We start from the raw sequence: 18,992 nt of genomic DNA, 5'->3' as shown, positions 1-18,992 counted from the left end.
TTTATGTTGTCCATACTTATCTCTAGCTGCAGGCTGGGAGCAAATGGAAGAAACATTTGTGGCCTCGTCTACAGGAGAAGGAATGGAGCTGATCAATATGGTGCAACAGGAGGACTATCAGAGACTGAGGAATTCAGCAGTGAAGGATCTGCTGTTGGATCAGTCCCTTTTCTTGAATATTAGCATCATTGTGCTGTTTCTTCAATGCATGACATAAAGTGTGAAATCATTGCTGTGGTCACAGATGATGGCAATGTGAACATCTACTTGTGTTTCAAGATCACCTACTAGGCAGCAAGGCTTCTTTTCACCACCCACATCCCACTGAATCCACAACACTAAGAAAAAAAGGAGAGAGACCTTGTGCAAATATTGAAAGTGCTTAGTCTTTCTTCTCCCCTTGAAAAAAATAACCAATAAATTCATTAAGGGCTCATGCAATTGTTTCCATAAGCCAGACTTCTCTTCTTGCATTTCTCACATACTTTTCAACTCTGAGATGAAAAGGTTCACACTACTCTGTGTGATAAACTGACTCATGGTAGAGCTCATAGGATTATAGTAGTGGCCAGTTATCTGGCTGATGGCCAATCACCTGTGGTGTTCCCCAGGGCCCAGTTCTAGGGCCAGTCCTGTTCAACATTTTTATCAGTGATCTGGTTGCAGAAGTTGAATGCAGCCTCAGCAAGTTCACTAATGACACTAGACTGGGAGAGGCTGTTGACTCTCTGGAAGGTTGAGAGGCCTTGCAGAGAGATCTAGAAAGGTTGGAGGACTGGGCAATTGGCAACGGCATGAAGATCAACAAAGGAAAATGCTGGGTTCTGCACCTGGGACAGAGTAATGTTGGACACAGGTACAGGCTGGAAGAAGAGTGGCTAGAGAGCAGCTCAGCAGAAAGGGATTTGGGAGTGCTGGTTGACAGTAGGCTTAACGTGAGGCATCACTGCACCCTGGCAGCCAAGAGAACAAACTGCATTTTGGGGTGCCTTAACCACAGCATAGCCCGCCAGTCAAAAGAGATGATTCTTATGCTGTTTAGCATTGGTGTGGACTCAGCTTGAATATTTTGTGCAGTTCTGGTCTCTACAATGTAAAAAGGATAGTACGATAGTTGAATGAGGAGGGCAACAAAACTGGTAAAGGGGCTGGAAGGCAAGTCCTATGAGGAGAGGCTGAGGACACTTGATTTGTCTAGTCTGGAGAAAAGAAGGCTAACAGGCCACCTCATTGCTCTCTACAGCTTCCTGAGCAAGGGAAGCACAGAGGTGCTGGTCTCTTCTCCCTGTTAACCAACATTAGGACACGAGGGAACAGCCCAAAGCAGCACCAGGGAAGGTTCAGACCAGATATTAGGAAAATTTCTTTAGTGCAAGAGTGTTCAAACACTGCAACAGACTTCCTAGTGAGGGGATTGATGCCCCATGCCTGTCAGTATTTAAGAGGCATTTGGACAATGCCTTCATTAATATACTTTAACTTTTGGTTAGCCCCGAAGTGGTCAGGCAGTTGGACTAGATAATCTTTGAATTTCCCTTCGCCAACTGAACTATTCTGTTCTATTCTGGTAAAAAAAAACAAAACAAAACAAACAAAAAAAAACTCATCAAGATGAGCCTTTGCTTTTTATACACGTTATAAACAAAGAAGACAAGTTGCCTCAGTCCAGTGAAATAACTGCTATAATACACACAAGGTCTGGTATAATGATGCATATAATTAATTATTATAGCACCTGATAGAAAGACCAAACATTTTGAACATGCTGGTAGGACAAACTTGATTAAGCAAGTAGAGGAATAGTATGCACTGTTTAAAATATAAAGATAAACAAAATCTGAATTTTGTTATTTTTTATGATGGGTAAATAAATGCCATTATTCTGAGGTATTATTTATTATTAGTGAAGTTCAGCTACAAACTCTGGTCATGCTGGGAACTGTACAAATAAAGAATGAAGAAACAAAACCTGGCCATAAAGAGTTTCTAATCAAAGTATATTTTTTTTTCCTGAAGCATGTTCTTTATTAATATTTTAGTCTTTAATAAATGAAAAAATCTCTGAACAGTCTACTCATGGGAAATACTTTGCTGCCTTGGTCAGTACTTCAAAAGGATTAATACGGTTATTAAGATTTCCATAATGGTAGTTATGCTTATACTGATAAAGGGTGTTTTCACTTACCATCATCTATTCTACAAACAATCCCCAGGCATACAATATATTAAGTAAAATAAACGGAACAGTTTGAAGTGTATGCAAAAGGGAGAGTTTTGAATACTTATTAATTTTGGTAAAATGTGTAGAAGATTGATATATGTATATATATATATATATAAAAATTATCAGAACCTGAAATTGATGAAATTAATACATTGCTCTTGAGAATGTGCTTTAAGAATGTCTCTTGCTACCCTAAAATATATTATTTCTTACTCTTTTTTTTTCTCTAAAGTAAATTAATATGTAAAATTCAGTTTCAAGTAGATAGTGAAATTCTATGTCTGACAAACTCCTCTTTTTGGATGGTAAATATTTACAAATGTAGGCATAAGAAAACTTGTAGGGATGAGAGAAACTGGTTTGGGTCCAGAGAAGTTCTTGGCATTCTGAATATTCAAGTTAATGTTCTTCAGAGATCCCTAGAAACTCCTGTTACTGTTCCATGCTTCACCCTTAACCATACCTTCAATCTTAAACAGAGACTAAGAAAGAAAAAAAGATTCCTGCTGGAAAAGAAAGAAAGCAGAAAGAGAGTTAGTTCTCAGCTCCCAGTCTCACTTTCCTCAAGGAGGATGCTTTCCTATAGAGTACCTGCATAACCTTCATTATTTAGTAACTCATCTTCCAGCCTAGAAAATGCAGCCACTAAGTTTTCCCTACTACTTATCAGCAGATTGAATAGAAGTGGATTCTTCCTTCTCTGGTAACTTACATGTGTAGTTTGCATAGTAACACATACAATTTTCCTAAGAGACAAACTTGTATGAACAAATCTTAGGAGTCTAATATATTGCCCTGCCCATTCAACATGACCGAGGTTGCTAGAGTAGACAGAGAAATGCACTGAACAGATGGCCTAATGATGCAACATTACTTCTGTTTACAACTCCTCAGAAGTTGTTACCTACTAGAGACTGGCTAGTCATCTTTTTACCTTGGGAATTCCTGGTCTACAGAGTTGTCCCATTTGGGGGACAGTGCTGGGAGCAGTGGGAAGACACCTTTTCCCCTTATGAGCTCAGTTGGAGGCTTTTGCTACCATAAACTGACAAGAAAAGGATATCAAGAAAAAGAAGGCAGAAGAGTGAATAAAAGCCCCATGTCACCCCATGGGCCCTGAGTATGACCCCATGGTCATACTTGCACAAGTCAGGCCTTCATCTTCGTGCAGTTGTATCATTCTTCCTCCTCCAGACAGATTACCAAATGTGGCACTTGCTGTCTGGGTTCATTGGTGATCTACTGGGACAGTGGAAGTGCTTGGAAAAGTCCCTGCTATTGCTAACAGGCCCACAGACGCGAAGTGACAAGGGACTGTGTGGATCAGTGTTCGAGGAAGACTGTAATTCCTCAGGATCCTGGTGTCCACACATTGCCTGAGGGAAAGTAAAACAGAAAAGTCAGTTTGGGTGACTGTCCTCATGTAAATAAGTCATAAGTCCTCATGCCTCTGCACATTCCACACCGCTGAGGCTGCTGGAATAGACTAAGAACCACTTTCATGAGTGCCAACAATGTTCAGATACTTCCCTTCACAACCACAATTTATGACTATTTTCCCTTCCCTTTTCCTAAACTTCTCTGTCCCAATTTTCCTATCTGACCAGCCATCTGCTTTTTCTCTAAGCTACACAGTCCACAACAAAATGAATTTAGACCACCTTGGATTTTGGGTTCATGCAGCCTTGAACTCCAAGGTTCCTATTGTGTCCTACTGTGTCTTACTGGGTCCTACTGTGTCTTACTGTTGTCCTACTGTGACAGTATAGATGTAGCCTAAGTGTCCAGACTTAGTTTATTAACAAAAATGAATTATATCTCATTAGGAAAGGTGAGCACTCATCACAACATCCCATTACTACTATATTGGGGGGAAGATTATGTGACTTAATTGGTGTTACAACTGAAAATCCAAATTTTCACTCTTGTGATTCCAGTCTTTATTCATTAACAAATGATGTAGTAGCTGTCAGATCACCTCTGAAATGCAAATCTTGGTGTCAAGACCCAATTATTTGTAATTTCAGAACTGAATTACTGCTTTTCTACATATTGTGTGGACCTGATGCCAATACATAGAGAAAACTTTTCCTTTTGCACATTTACAGTGATTAATATGGGTATGACCTTTCTGAGCACAGAAATCCAATGTCATGATGATGAAAAAAAAACTCACCTGCACAACTGCACAACTTTGCACAAATCCTTAAACCATGTTCCCACAAAAATCTCCAACTATGTGTGCATGTATTTCTCATTCTTTATCTCTAAATTATATCTATAATCTAAACTTTTTTTCTCTACCAGTCACTCAGAATGACCTTACAACTTGACAAAGAGATGGATGGAGCAAGGGATGGAGACCTGGATGGAGCAAGGGATGGAGACCTATGTGTGTTTTCCACTAAAATTTCATTTTCTGTTAGTAAGATTGCTCAGAGTAGCAAAAAAGTACTGAGGATGGCAAAGAAGTCTTCTTTCTCTGACACAATTTGTCTGCTACAACTTAATTTTGGTAGACTTCAGAGCTTTGTAAAAGATATATTTACAGACAGCCATCTTGTTTGCAATGAGATCCATGACAGATTAAGAGCCCCATATGTGAATTTTAGCTTTCTAAATAAGATTCTGAATCTACCAACAACATCTATCATTCCCAGTTCTAGGAAGAATGGAGAAAAAGGACTGAATATTGAGAAGGACAGACTGTAATAATGTAGAAGACAATGGAGAGTGAGAGACACATAACTAGCCTAGAATTCATTACATGAGCGAAACTGAGGTAGAAAAGCTGGTCGTGTGAAAGTCCGATCTTGGGTAAATCCTCCTGTTTGTGCTTTTTCAGCCAATTCTTATAGGCCTGTGGAGAGATAAAATTAATAATAAATTCCCCTTCAGACAGTGTCCAAGAAACATGTCTTCTGTCAATTAAATATATCAGTCTGGTATATATTTAATATATTTATTATGCTTGTATCTCTTTCTGCTCACTCTGAGGTGTCTGGCTGCTTGCCATTCCCCTAATAGCTGTAAGAAGGGAGAATAACAATGTTAATTCCTTTGTTTCCAATTTCTGACACTACTATACACCGATGGTCAGAAGAGATGTGATGACTGCACTATGAAAAAAATGAAAATTACTTTCAAAGAAAGTCACAAATATCTGTAAAACTTTATTTATTGGTGCTATGAATGCCATCAAAAAATCTTTGTGCCTGTAACAGTCTCAAAGTTCTTCACACAGAAATGCAACAAGTACCATCTCACACCCAGAGAACTCAGAGCACCCTGCACTCATTAATTAACTAAACCTCTGAATTCCTGCAGGAGTTCTAGACGGAAATATTGCTGAAAACATGACAGTGGAGTAATTTTATCACAATACAGAATTCTAGTTCTTATCTCAGCCTAGTTCTTTAGGTATAACATAAATATACAATAGCCTAATATAAAGTAATAACGTGTTTTGTATGCATTACATAATTAGGGAAGTAAAAAAAGGACCACCCCAGAATAGGCGAAGGGGAGAAGTGGTCTTATATGGAGGTAGTGAGATTATAAGCACAGCTCTGTGGAGAACCTATGATTGGAATAGCAGAGGAAATGCAAAGAACATGCTGCACTGGCACAGACATGCAAGAAATCTGGGACTGGAGCAGTATGTAGGACAGGGATATAACAGGGCAGTCTTAAGACATGCCAGTTGAGCTGTCTGGTGAGACTCTGAGATCATAAAAATGAGATCAGAGAAATAAGTAAACTACAATACCTGGTAAGCAATGACAAGCCCTCCATTGTCAGCTGTATTCTCCAAGAGCGTAAGAGTACCGTTGACCTTAAAGTCAAAGCTTTCATACTGTTCAACAAAGCAATCTACAGATTTCTGTAGCACACTCTTATTGCATGTAGGACAGCCACCAGGCAACACTGTAGGGAAAAAAATATCCTAGAAAGTAAAGCTATTTCTGATGTTCACTTGTATTCCCGACACTGAGCTTTCTTCGTATTTCTTTTTGTATGGAGTGGGTTTCCTTAGCTTCACCTGCTTTAATAATGTATTTATACATGGATATAGGGGTCAAGATTGAAGAACCCCTAAGGGAAACTACCACTGGGGGCCTAGAACAGTAAACAAAGAGGATAAGCTTCACCCTGCAGCTGGTACCCACCATAACCATAGAATGCGTGAAGAAGTTCATGTGCCATGAAGACCCCAATAGCTCCAAAGTTCACAGCACTGAAAAATAAACATGAAAAGAGTGATTTTGAAAAGAAAAGAAGAACAGGTGAGCATTCTTTATCACCACTGAGCACAATTGTGGACCGCAAAGAAGCATTCTACTCTGAGAGCACACAGAAGCACTTTCTGTTTATTGCCTCCCAGATGTGGTACTCTGTAAAAATATGAACACAAATGTAAATTACTCTACCGATGCTTGAAATTGCACAATGGACTTGCATTAAAGCATTCCTAGCTAATAAGCCATCTTAATCACAGAGAGTGCGAATTAAATTCTGCACTTATTAACTGTAATGTGATACTCTGTTGAGATATGTCCTTAGTTACCCAGTATTGGATGAACTGCTACATAAACAGTAACTGCAATGGCAAAATACAAGAGCAGGATGGTTGGAAAGGCAGTCTTGCAGCAGTCATCTTGTGAAACATAATACATAAAACTGGCAAGGCAAATTAAAATCGTGAAGGCTTGACTACAATTACTCAGGCCTAGCACTGGTAATCTTTCCACTCACTACAAGCAGGAGGTTCTTTCCAATAAGAATTTCTATCATTCTTTGCAATGAAGTTACAGTCACACAAGCATGAGTACAATTAAAATAGATTTCCATAATACAAAATGATGATTTTTTTTTTTTTTACAGGCACCGATTAACACTGATAAAGCATGAAATGGGTCTAGAATCATAGAATCATAGAAAGGTTTGGGTTGGAAGAGACCTTGAAAATCATCTAGTTCCAAACCCTCTGCCAATGGGGGCACCTTCCACTAGACCAGGTTGCTCAAAGCCCTATGCAACCTGGACTTGAATACTTCCAGGGATGGCGTATCATTATTATATCACCGGGAACTCATTAGGACACCGACAAGGACAGGATAATTCATCTTCTTTTAGAGTTGCTCTTGCAGAAACTCTGTAGTTTATAACGATTGAACTGTCTTGCCAAATTCTAGTTTTAAAAATTATACTCATAGTTATCTGAACTGGCAAATTCTTTTTGACAGTAAAATTTAAATTCTGGAGCATCATCTGACCAACTGTTAATGTGCCAACACAAGTTTAACTTATGAGTCTACTGACCTGGAATGACGGTGAGAAGAATATATTTTACTAACACCAAATACAAAAGGAATAAGAAGTTGCAGACACTTTCTCTTTTTTTTTTTTCCAGAGGAACAACAATGTAAAAACCTGCACAACCGGATTTTTTTTTTCTATTATTCTTTTCCTATTCTCCACAATATAATGAATTCATGAAACAATGCAAATACTAGCAAATGTCATACAAGTAGTGGCAGAAGATTACCATGGAAAAAATAATTACTTTAACTGATATGGGTTTCTTTCAGACTTCAGTCTCTTCCCACTGTGTGAATTTACCTTTGGAGTATGATGGGATTATGTCAAGTCTCTGTCAGTTATCATGCAAAAAAAGGACATAAGATAATATTTTTACAGTCAGCTAAGTGCTTTTAATACCAGAAAAAAAAAATGTTTAAAAGAACTGTTCAGTATGATGAAAGAACCCAACTATGAAAGTATAGTCTACAGAGGTGTCGTTGTTGCAGGAGAAGCCTCAGAATGAAAAATATGTCTGCTAATTAGAGGAGATTTCTTGAAGAAAAGGAAGAACAGAACTGTGTTTGATCCATTTGAAAAGACTTTTTACATGAAGTTGCTCCTATTTGCTCTGGGTTGGATTTCTATGAATTAGATTGCAGAAATACTTGGAATCTAGAAAAAGAAAGGCGGAGGTGCATTGTGGTTTTTTTTTTTTTTTTTTTTGCAGTTAACCTATGCAAGACTTCTACCTCTTTGCTCTGGGATGATACACTTGGCTCAGCTTACTTTCACCTATATTCTAATATTGCTCCAGCAAACCCTTTCTCTGCTTCCAGAGAAAGATCACACTCTTTCAGAGTTCATAGAGCAGAACTGGCAAGCCACATCCATTTGGCTTTAGAAAAAGTTATTTTTCCCATTATACTGGATCTTTCTGGGATGCAGTTAGAAATAGAGGTTCAAGACACATTTACTGAGATTCTTCCTGGAAACATGGTGTAGCAAAAGGACTACATTCAGCTTCCACTTTTGCAGCCCCTTCATACCTGGGAAAATCCATGTGGAAAAAAGGGCTGCGGAACATTCCAGCAGGAAAGACCACCATGTGGTGCCTTAGTGAGTAGTATGAATGGACAGCCCAGGGGGACACCTGCCAGCTAGAAGCAGAAATGAGAGAATGTATTAATCTGTACCTCACACCTTGCTCTTTTCCTCCATTGGGTTTGCAGAAATGGTTTGCTCCATGCAAGTCTTCATACAATGAAGGAAAATGATGAAATTCACATTATCTAGAGTTAAAGGTGTTTGAAACAGACCTTCACTCATTTACAGACAGAGCTAGTAGCTTAGCTTTCACACACATTTAGAGATTCACCTTCACAATTTCACTGTCAAATAGGTCAGAATTATTAACCATCTGTAATGTCCCGCACAGAATACACCTTAAGTCCCAAGTATGCCTATCTCCACTCCCTGCCTTCAGAAGCATCTGTGTCCTGACTTTGAGGTGTCTCTGCCAATATTCACCTCCACACAATGCTTTGCTGTCAGATAGCTCAGCCCAGGAGCACCAGCTATTCCTCTTTATTAGGGGTTTATGACAATAAGCAGAAAAAGTCCCATTTTGAGGGGTTTGGGATTCCCTCCACAACAGTGGTGGTTTTGATAGCATGAACTCATGCTGAACACAAGATAAGGTGCCAAGTTCAGGGCTTTTTTAAAGATGAGGCAGCAATGTGCCCTTGCAGAAAAGGACAACAGCATCCTGCCCTGCATTAGGAGAAATGTCACCACTAGGTCGAGAGGTGGTTATGAACTGGTGGTTCAGGACTGGTGTAACCACAGTTGTAAGTACTGTGTCCAGTTCTGCCAGAGCCTTTCCCACCCTTAGTAAAAGAGATATATAGACAGACAGCTGGACACACTCCTGAGTGGTCTCTTTCAGCTGATCGTGCTTTGAACAGGAGGGTTGGACTAGGAGATCACCCCAATTACCTTCCAACCTCTGGTAGTCTGTTTTTTTCATATCAATATCTGACACTTACTTAACATGTGAATGATGCTGAAGGAGCTTTGAGTAGGAATTCTCCCTCATTGTCTTCAAGCAAGCCACCACGTTGAGGAAAAAAGTGTCTTCATTTATCTCCAGCTAAGGGAAGAGTTGGGAAATGTCAATGTCACATGGCATGAGAGAGGAATGAATTGGACAGTATGAGAGAGAGGAAAGTCCCACAGGTCAAAAAAAGAGGTTCATCAAAAGACAAACCAATGGAACACTTGTTTTTTTTTCCTCTCCCAGTTCAAAAGACTTTTGATTTAAGATGTGACCAGAACATTATCTGCAGCCAAACAGAACATACAAACAGGTCACAATCAGTAGGTGGCAGCATAGGCAACACTGAACAATGTAGAAGCAATAGATGCAGGTTGTCTGGATCCACCTCTTCTCAGAAAGTGATACGTGCGTTGCTCAGAGGTCCTAGCCTCTTTTATCAGCAGACAAGATAGCAGTTGGTACAAGTAAACTGCCAGCAGTGAGATAGACAGGTTTACATTATATAGCTCACATTCTGGTATTCCAGGTTCACTTTGGCAGTCTGAAGTATGTAAGCTGGATAGCCAATCTCTACTCGTAGCGTGGACACCTAAAATCATAATAGAAAGAAAGAAAGAAAGAAAGAAAGAAAGAAAGAAAGAAAGAAAGAAAGAAAGAAAGAAAGAAAGAAAGAAAGAAAGAAAGAAAGAAAGAAAGAAAGAAAGAAAGAAAGAAAGAAAGAAAGAAAGAAAGAAAGGAAGAAAGGAAGGAAGGAAGGAAGGAAGGAAGGAAGGAAGGAAGGAAGGAAGGAAGGAAGGAAGGAAGGAAGGAAGGAAGGAAGGAAGGAAGGAAGAAAGAAAGAAAGAAAGAAAGAAAGAAAGAAAGAAAGAAAGAAAGAAAGAAAGAAAGAAAGAAAGAAAGGAGAAAGAAAGAAAGGAGAAAGAAAGAAAGAAAGAAAGAAAGAAAGAAAGAAAGAAAGAAAGAAAGAAAGAAAGAAAGAAAGAAAGAAAGAAAGAAAGAAAGAAAGAAAGAAAGAAAGGAGAAAGAAAGAAAGAAAGAAAGAAAGAAAGAAAGAAAGAAAGAAAGAAAGAAAGAAAGAAAGAAAGAAAGAAAGAAAAAGAAAGAAATGTGACCAACAGGGAGTTTTACATTTTGGAAGTCCCTTTTAAACTCTATTTCTAAGCAAAAATATGATCTATTAATCAGCCATTTTTTAAAACAATTACTCTTTTTCAACAAGACTTCTCCTCTTGTTATTCTGTTCTACTATTTTTTTTAGCACTGTTTTCTGGAATTCAGTTTATATTTTTAAAACTCTATAGATGTGTAAATCTGAAGGTACAATGTAACTCATTACATTAATTCACAGTATCTGTGGCCTCTCTATGCCTATGTATCAGTGTCATGTGCGTGATGACACCTATAGAACCACATACAGGTTTTAGTGTGTATAAGGAACCTATTTTGAATTGTGTGCCTGTAGAAACAGGTAGAAATACATAGGCCCTTTCCACTTTTCTCCAGAGACTTTAGGGAAAGGTTGTCCTCAGTAACTTCTGCCTTCTACACGCACCAAAACTTTAGCTTGTTGGCGTGTTTGCTCATCCATCCACTCCAACCGATCCAGTTGGCTGTAGAGAGCATCTTGGATCTCAGAGAACATCTCCTCAGCCTGCCATGGAGAATAGAAGGCACAGTCAGAACTGCGGAAAAACATTGTTCAGGCCTAGTTATTGTCTTCCCATGTTCCAGCAATTCAACCATACAATAGTTGGGAGATTATTCCTCTTCTCTTGATGAAAGAAGAAATAGCAGTTTCTATATCTGTTTAGGCTTAAGTTTCTTAGGCATCCAGTGGTTCCTCACAGATGTCATCATTCTTTCCCACGCACCTTGTCCTCTTGACTATCATAGTAAGAGGGGAAACGTAATCCCTTTTCATTAAATCCCTTTTGGGATGAGAATGGCTTAAGTTTAGGCTTAAGTTTCTTAGGCATCCAGTGGTTCCTCACAGATGTCATCATTCTTTCCCACGCACCTTTTCCTCTTGACTATCATAGTAAGAGGGGAAACATAATCCCTTTTCATTAAATCCCTTTTGGGATGGGAATGGACCAAATGATTGTCCCACTTCACAAAATATCCACAAGAATTTCTTATTGGTGTCTCCCTTTCCAAAGTTATAGCAGTCTGAGTCTCTCTTTCAAAAATTGTGCTTTGCTTATTCAGCTTTTTGCTTCAGTACATAGTCTTAGTTTTTCATTACCCTTTCTTGGAGTTATTATTATTATCCTTGTTACTTTTATACACTGAAAACTCTCAAAAAACTTGATGCCTACACTAATTTCCCTCCATAAAAAAAAAAAAGTCTGATCATCAAAGTAAAAACACATATCTTTTCCACAGTGCCAGAAGGTGTTCCATTTACTGTGGATCCTCTCAGAATGTTTTGATATTGATTTGTTTCTGTAAAACTGGTCACAAACATTATGCAGTCCTTGCTCACCCACCATTCTCTTATTGGCTTTATGATTGAAAAGTTTCTTTAAATACTTCAGGATTTCTGATGAATACTAACTGCCATTTCAGTTAAACACACTGAAATGGCATGCACTTGCAGGGTTCTCATAGGTATTTGTGCAGTCCACATAGCTTTGCTAACAGATGAGATAAAGATTCTAAGTGGTATTTTAACATTGATTATTCTAGCAGTGACAGTGCCCTTGTTCTGATAATATCACACATTTTCCCCAAACAGAAGAGAAGTATATGACTACAGGAATACATAAAAAGGTATAAAAGCTTTTGCTGCCTTGATGCTGTTCTAAGCTGGCAGGGCAAAAAAGGAAGGAACAAAGCTGAGCTCTGCTTGGGGATTAAGAAGATGAATACCTACAAGTTTCTTGGTTTGCTGAGGGAAAATTTCCTTCACAATCATCTGCCCTAGGACTGGCTCAAAGAAAGAGCTGGTATCAGTCAAACACTTCTTCCAGCGCTCAACTGGGATCTGTGAGAATAGAGAAAGAAATAAAGACACCTGAGAGTGAAGAGGAAGAGACAGAAAGATGAAGACAGTAAAAAGATAAATAAACATGCTGTCAGTAGTTTATATGTTGTTATTTAAAAATGACAGCCATGAATAATGAAAACTTTAATACAGTAAAACAAATAATTATTTACCCTACTTACATTCACACAAGATGAATACTCATATTCTGGCTGTAACAAATAAATAGAAGGAAGGTGGCTATCTATACATTGTTTCCCACCCCATGATACAGTGCAATTAGCACCTGAAAGGTTTTTTTGTGTCATGTCTACAACTCCTTGAGAAATGTGAAGCCTTAATTGGCCTCGTGAGAGTGGTTCTCCTCCCCAGATCTAAGAAGCTCCATCCAGGTGAGGAATCAAGAGAATATCCAGAAGGTGTGTGCTGTGGAAGTGAAGATGGCTAAAAGCTAACTCACCACTCTAGATCCCATTTTCCCATGAAGAATCTTAGATAGCTCCAAGCGTGCATCTTGGAATCGACTGTCAAGGGCAGGGGAGAGATTCACAACCAGACAAATAATCATATAGATGGGAAGGGCCCTGTAGGAACATGACATTTAGAAAGACCAATAGAGAGGACCACTTTAGCCCACATTAAGATGAGGTCACCTCCTAGCTGGATGAAGTCAAATATTTAATCAGTAATTCCATCAAAACCCTGGACTTAAAAAAATGAGCAGAAACCAGTCAGCACTGAACAGCAAGCAATATTCAATTTTATGAATTAAAAGCAAATATATGGACAGGATACCATGCAAAAGCTTGCTGGAAATGCCAAAAATCATTAATAACTCTAAGAGAAGAACAAAGTCAATACAGTGAATTTTTTTTTCAGCAGCAGTCAGATTATGATGTTAAGAGGTCACCATAAACACAGAGGCATGGCAAGTGTCAGAGGAGTAATCTGAGGCAGAGGAAACCTGGTAACCTGAACAGTGACAACAAAGTATCCTGAATGGACTACTCCTGAGGCTATCAAAAGGAGGATGATTTATTCATTCATTTTGCTATGAAAGCCGCTGACATGAGTCAACCAAAGAAACTCACACTCAAGAACACCCTGAAGACTCAAGGGATAATTACCTACTGGGATACAGGATTCATTATGGGAAGAAGGGGAAAGAACACTTTATGACTGGGTAATACTTATTATGGGATACTTTGAGGGGACTGTAGGATTCTGTGAGACTTAATATGGGATGCTTGTACGAAGCACCAAAGGCAGAGAAAGGGACAGATCATGGTGGACTGGGAGGAGTTAAGTATGGTAAAGTTAAGGGGAAAGGTGATAAGAGAGAATGGACTAGTGTAAACTTGTGTTTTGTCAGTATGTCTGTCTGGTTGAGTCCTGTGCATGGTCACCAGAGTCTGTCTCATCAAGTTATTTTTAAATATTTTTGTTTGTGGGTGTGTTTGTTTGTGGGGATGGGACTGGATACCGGGGAGACAAGGTTGGCTATTGGAGAGACCAACAGTTTGGACCAGCTACTGTAGAGATCTGTTTTTAATGTGTATTTGTAACTAGAATATATCTGAGTACCAGCAATCAGAGTAGGGCTGCAAGTCTCAGTGGCCCACATATCCAGGTGCCAGCAACTGTGGAGATCAGGGGGGCTGGGGCAGGCTACTGAACATTCTGAATATCAAAGGCCAACTACTGCAGTAATTTGTATTGTGTGTGTACATAAATATGTTTATCTATATTTCACTAGTGTAGTCCAATCCTGATCAGCTGCAGAGGAGGCCGACTGTGCTGTTCATGTTTGTATGGGTGGGTGGGTGACAATATATTTCCTTATATGTGTACATATATGTTGTATGCATGTGCAAGCCTATTGGGAGTATATGCTAATCCTCAGCACTGGACCTGTGGATACAGAGACACAGCAGGCTTGCAACTCATTAAGTTATGGTATCAGAAGTAAATATTTCTTAAGGCATGAACAACCTCAACCATAGATTTGTACAACTCCTACCTGTTATTGTGCCATTGTTCAATGAGCTGTGACATGCCTCTTAAGTAATCCATGTCATGCACTGCAATTGGCTGAGAGAGGTTCATTGGCATAGGATGGAAGAGGGCCTGGAGACATGACAACCAGTCAATAGCAGGTGCCTTTTCCTAGAAGTAAAACAAAGCTTACATGCTGAGCTATCAGTCTAAACAGATTGTCAAGAAATACTAGGGAAACTGGGATTGTCTCCTTGATACTGGTAATGGATACTTTCAACAAGTTGAGCTGTTTTTATGGTATGGGTATTGATTATACTAGAAAAGGAGAATAGACATATATTTCTTTTATCAGAACAGCATGGGGGAGGCGGGGAGTGGATTTGGGGACCTGGAAATTCCAACTGCTATCAATAAGAAGCAGTAAGTTAATAGGGTATTTAAAATTCAACAGTCTCCAAGGGTAATTTGCAAGGGAAGGGCATCTAAATAGTGTAGCTCACATCTCTTTTGATCTACATCTTCAGAATGTGAACATCACATGTAATCGTGTTTCTCAAGTTCTAAGGCACAGATAGATACCTGTAGCTCCTTAATGGTAGTGCGAAAGAACAGCATCCCCCTCTGCTGTCTTTCCTGCAGTGGGGTAACAACACGCTGGAGATTAGAGATGAAGGACAAGGTAAGGGAAAAGGAATGAGGGGAACCATCCTGTGGACCTCCAAGTAGCCCCCCCAGTTTCTGCAGGTATGAGAGATAGACACGGAGAACCTGCAATACAGAGCATATGATCAGGGGGAGAAACATGACTGAAAGTTAGTCACCTCATCCATTCATCCATCCATCCATCCATCCATCCATCCTGACCACATAAGATTCACTCTTTCAAAAACAATGTAGCCCTTGTCCCCAAAACTGTCATCTTCACCACAACATCCTCATGTAATTCTGCAAGTGGAATACACTTTGCCAAATACAGCTCCTTTCTCAGTGAAGAACAGTGAATTCTCAAAAGGTAATAATTTTAATTTGTCCCAGCTAACAAATACTTTAAATACCAGAATCATTTTAGGGCTGCAGGCTTGCTGTCTCTGAAGTTAAGAGAGCTGTAGTAGACAGTGGCACAGTAATTCAGTATTTTGGATGGAGAGGAAATGACAGTCTTGCTTTCATGTTCATGAGCTATCACAAGAATACTTGTGATGGCTAGATGGGTTTATTTTTTGAGGATTCTTCTGAAAGAGTCAGACTGAGAAACTGAAATCAGCTCAGTTTTTATGCAGTTCAGAAAAATTAGATAGTTGTGATGAAATTATCTTTGCTGCAATGACTCCCGTGGTCAAAGACCTTATTTCCCTAGCTTAGGTTAAAACATTTTAAAATTACTCCCCAACTACACCAATGTTAATAGGTTATAAAGCCTTTATTTTGAACAAGAAAAAAGTTTTGAAATATTCATTCAAGATAGAGGGAGACCCAGATTCATATTACCTAGTAAATAAAAAATAAAATTCATAGAAATTGTAGAAACACAAGATTGGAAAGGACCTACAAGATCATCTAGTCCAACCATTCTCCTATCACCAATACTACCCACTAAGCTACTAAATCATATCTCGATTTTATATCTCAATCTTATCTCGAAATTGTAACATTCTCTTTCTACACTAGAAGTTTTAAAACTGGCATCTAAAAATGGTTGCATTTTAGAAACTAGTATTTTACAAAAGTAGACAATTTTATAACTAATTCCATCTGGAGACATTTTTAGAGGTCACCAACCATACCTCAAGGAAATAGGTCACTCTGAATCAGGAAGAAATTCAAAGAGATCCCTATACCAAATTGCTATTTTTACCTTTCTTCAGCCTCTGATATGTTACCTCAAGATATTTTTTCTCTTTGAATTTACTCTCAGGTGGCATCTCAAACTCAGGATGGTCAATCTGCAAAAAGGAGTAAAGGACAAATATCTGGCTATTTCCAGAAACACTAGAAGTGTTAAGACTATGTTAAATAGGCCATGTTTGTCTCTGTGTCACAGCATTTGAAATGTTAATAAATTGCTTGTATGATTCAAAAATGTTCGCTAGGTACTTTTTGTGGATCTATCACATTCTGCAGCTTATTTGCAATCTCATTACAAATCTGTGGTGACTGACATTCAAATATAAACCACACAAATATTTCTACATGAGATGCAAAATTAATAGTACACTAATGTATTAGACACTTAACACTTAAGAGTACTTTAGTAGAGTACTCTGCTCTACTAGCCAGACCTGTGAACATGTGAAGAACCAGACACTTCCACAACAAAGAAGAAATTTACACCAATCAATCAGAAGAGGTGAAAGTAAGCAATCTATTCTTCCTCATCTCCTCATTTCCAGAACTAAGGGGTCTTTTATGCAATAAAATTAAGAAGTTTACAGAAAATTTTATGAAAACTTTCTTCAGAGAAGAACTTGAACAAGCCTGGATCTCATGAACTGTGTTACTGACTCTTTATTCCCAGCACTTCCTGATAATTCTTTTTCTTTAATCCACTCACCTGAATTACATTGGTCTCAGGATCAAAAGGACTAGGTCCCACACGCACTGTGAAAAAGGGAAAGGTGTTGTATCTGCCCATGAGAATCTGAAGAGTTTTATTAAAATCTTTTGCTTTCCCTATGCCTGTGATGTTCCATCCACCAACCTAGAGAAGGGATAGACAGCATGACCATAGGTGAGAAAAACACTTTTTTGATTCTTATTTACAAACACTTTTTTCACTCCTATGAACTCAGTCATTGTGACAAAAGAGAAACAATAGAGCAAATAGCAACAAGGAAACTCCTGAAGATTTCTACATACCCTGCTTTAAAACTACCTGTCACTTTCACTTAAGGAAAGCAATGAATTGCAAGATGACACTGGAGGGGAAAGAGAAAAAAAAAAAAAAAAAAGAAAGCTGGTTAATATTCAAGGATCCCCTCTTACTAGTTCAAAAATGGTTTATCCCAATGAATAGGAAGTAAGGCAAAAACGCCAGGGTGCCTGAGTGGATGAACAAGGAGCTCCTGGCCAACCTCAAACACAAAAAGGAAGCCTACAAAGGGTGGAAGCAAAGACAGGTATCCTGGGAGGAATACGGAGACACTGTCCAAATATGCAGGGATGAAGTTAGGAAATCTAAAGCCTTAATGGAATTGAATTTCGCCAGGGATATTGAAGACAACAAGAAGGGCTTCTGTAAGTGTATCAGTGAAAAAACAAGGACTAGGAAAGATGTGAGTCTGTTGCTAAATGAGATGCGGAACCTGGTTACACAGGAAATGAAGACAGCTGAGATTCTGAATGCCTTCTTTGCCGGAGTTTTTACTAGCAAGACTAGAAACCCAGGTCACAGAGACAAAGAGGAAAGGCTGGAGCAAGGAAGATATACCCTTGGTGGAAGACCATCAAGTCAGGAAATATTTTGGCAAACTGGACATACGGAGTCCATGACCCTTGATAGGATGCACCCACGAATGCTGCAGGAGCTGGCAGTTATTACTGTGAGACCACTCTCAATAACCTTTAATGGATCATGGAGACTGGGAAAAGTACCTGGAAAGCAAACATCACTCCTGTCTGCAAGAAGAGCATAAAGGAGGACCCAGGGAACTGCAGGTTGGTCAACCTCACCTCAGTCCCTGGGAAGGTGATGGAATGGCTAAACTTGGAAATCATTTCCAGGCACATGAAGGAGAAGATCATCTGGAGTAGTCAGCCTGGCTTCACCAAGGGGAAGTCATGCTTGATCAACAAGTTAAGCTTCTGCAATGAAATGACTGCCCTGCTGGGTGGTGGATGAGGGGAGAGTCATTGGGTATTATCTTCCTGCACTTCGATAACGCTTTTGACACTGTCTCCAAAATAATCCTCATTGACAAGCTATATGAGCTGTATGGGCTGATGAGTGAAATGGATTGAAAACTGGCTGAACAGCCAGGTCCAGAGAGCGGTGATCAGTGGTGCAAAGTCTAGTTGGAGGCCATCAACTAGCAGTGTACTCCAATGGTCCCTTCTGTGTCCAGCCCTGTTCAACATCTTCATTAATGATCTGGCTGATGGGTCCAAGTGTGTCCTCAGCAAGTATGTAGATGACATAACACTGGGAGGAGGGGTTGATTCACCAAAGCATCATGCTGCCATCCACAGAGACCTGGACAGGCTGGTGAAATGGGCTGACAGGAACCTTATAAATTTCAACAAGGGGAAGTGCAAAGTCCTGCACTTTTGGAAGAACAACTGCAGGCACCTGTACATGCCGGGGGACACCCTGCTGGAAAGCTGTAGGGGGTCCTGGTGGCCACCAAGTAGAACATGAGCCAAAAATGTGCTCTTACCACAAGGAAGGTTAATGGTATCCTGGGCTGCATTAGGCAAAGTATCACCAG

At 39.3% G+C, this 18,992-nt stretch overlaps 1 protein-coding gene across 2 annotated transcripts in view; it reads right to left on the bottom strand.

Annotated features, from left to right (window-relative positions):
- Window positions 1-1,615: 1,615 nt before the first annotated feature.
- KEL (Kell metallo-endopeptidase (Kell blood group)) overlaps window positions 1,616-18,992 on the bottom strand; it is a 42,574-nt gene continuing 25,197 nt past the window's right edge. For both annotated transcript variants that reach the window (XM_083799016.1, XM_083799017.1), the window contains 14 exons: window positions 17,120-17,266; window positions 16,449-16,511; window positions 15,148-15,336; window positions 14,591-14,736; window positions 13,031-13,154; window positions 12,460-12,570; window positions 11,137-11,235; window positions 10,096-10,173; window positions 9,574-9,677; window positions 8,575-8,685; window positions 6,394-6,461; window positions 5,994-6,151; window positions 4,992-5,084; window positions 1,616-3,600 (listed from right to left, as the gene is read on the bottom strand). In XM_083799016.1, coding sequence (XP_083655142.1) covers window positions 3,424-3,600; window positions 4,992-5,084; window positions 5,994-6,151; window positions 6,394-6,461; window positions 8,575-8,685; window positions 9,574-9,677; window positions 10,096-10,173; window positions 11,137-11,235; window positions 12,460-12,570; window positions 13,031-13,154; window positions 14,591-14,736; window positions 15,148-15,336; window positions 16,449-16,511; window positions 17,120-17,266 — 1,668 coding nt within the window. In that variant the 3' untranslated portion in view covers window positions 1,616-3,423. The remainder of the gene's footprint in view (window positions 3,601-4,991; window positions 5,085-5,993; window positions 6,152-6,393; window positions 6,462-8,574; window positions 8,686-9,573; window positions 9,678-10,095; window positions 10,174-11,136; window positions 11,236-12,459; window positions 12,571-13,030; window positions 13,155-14,590; window positions 14,737-15,147; window positions 15,337-16,448; window positions 16,512-17,119; window positions 17,267-18,992) is intronic.

The sequence above is a fragment of the Anser anser genome (assembly GCF_964211835.1).
Source record: "Anser anser genome assembly, chromosome: 1".
NCBI lineage: Eukaryota > Metazoa > Chordata > Aves > Anseriformes > Anatidae > Anser > Anser anser.
This window is presented reverse-complemented; position numbering and strand designations above follow the sequence as displayed.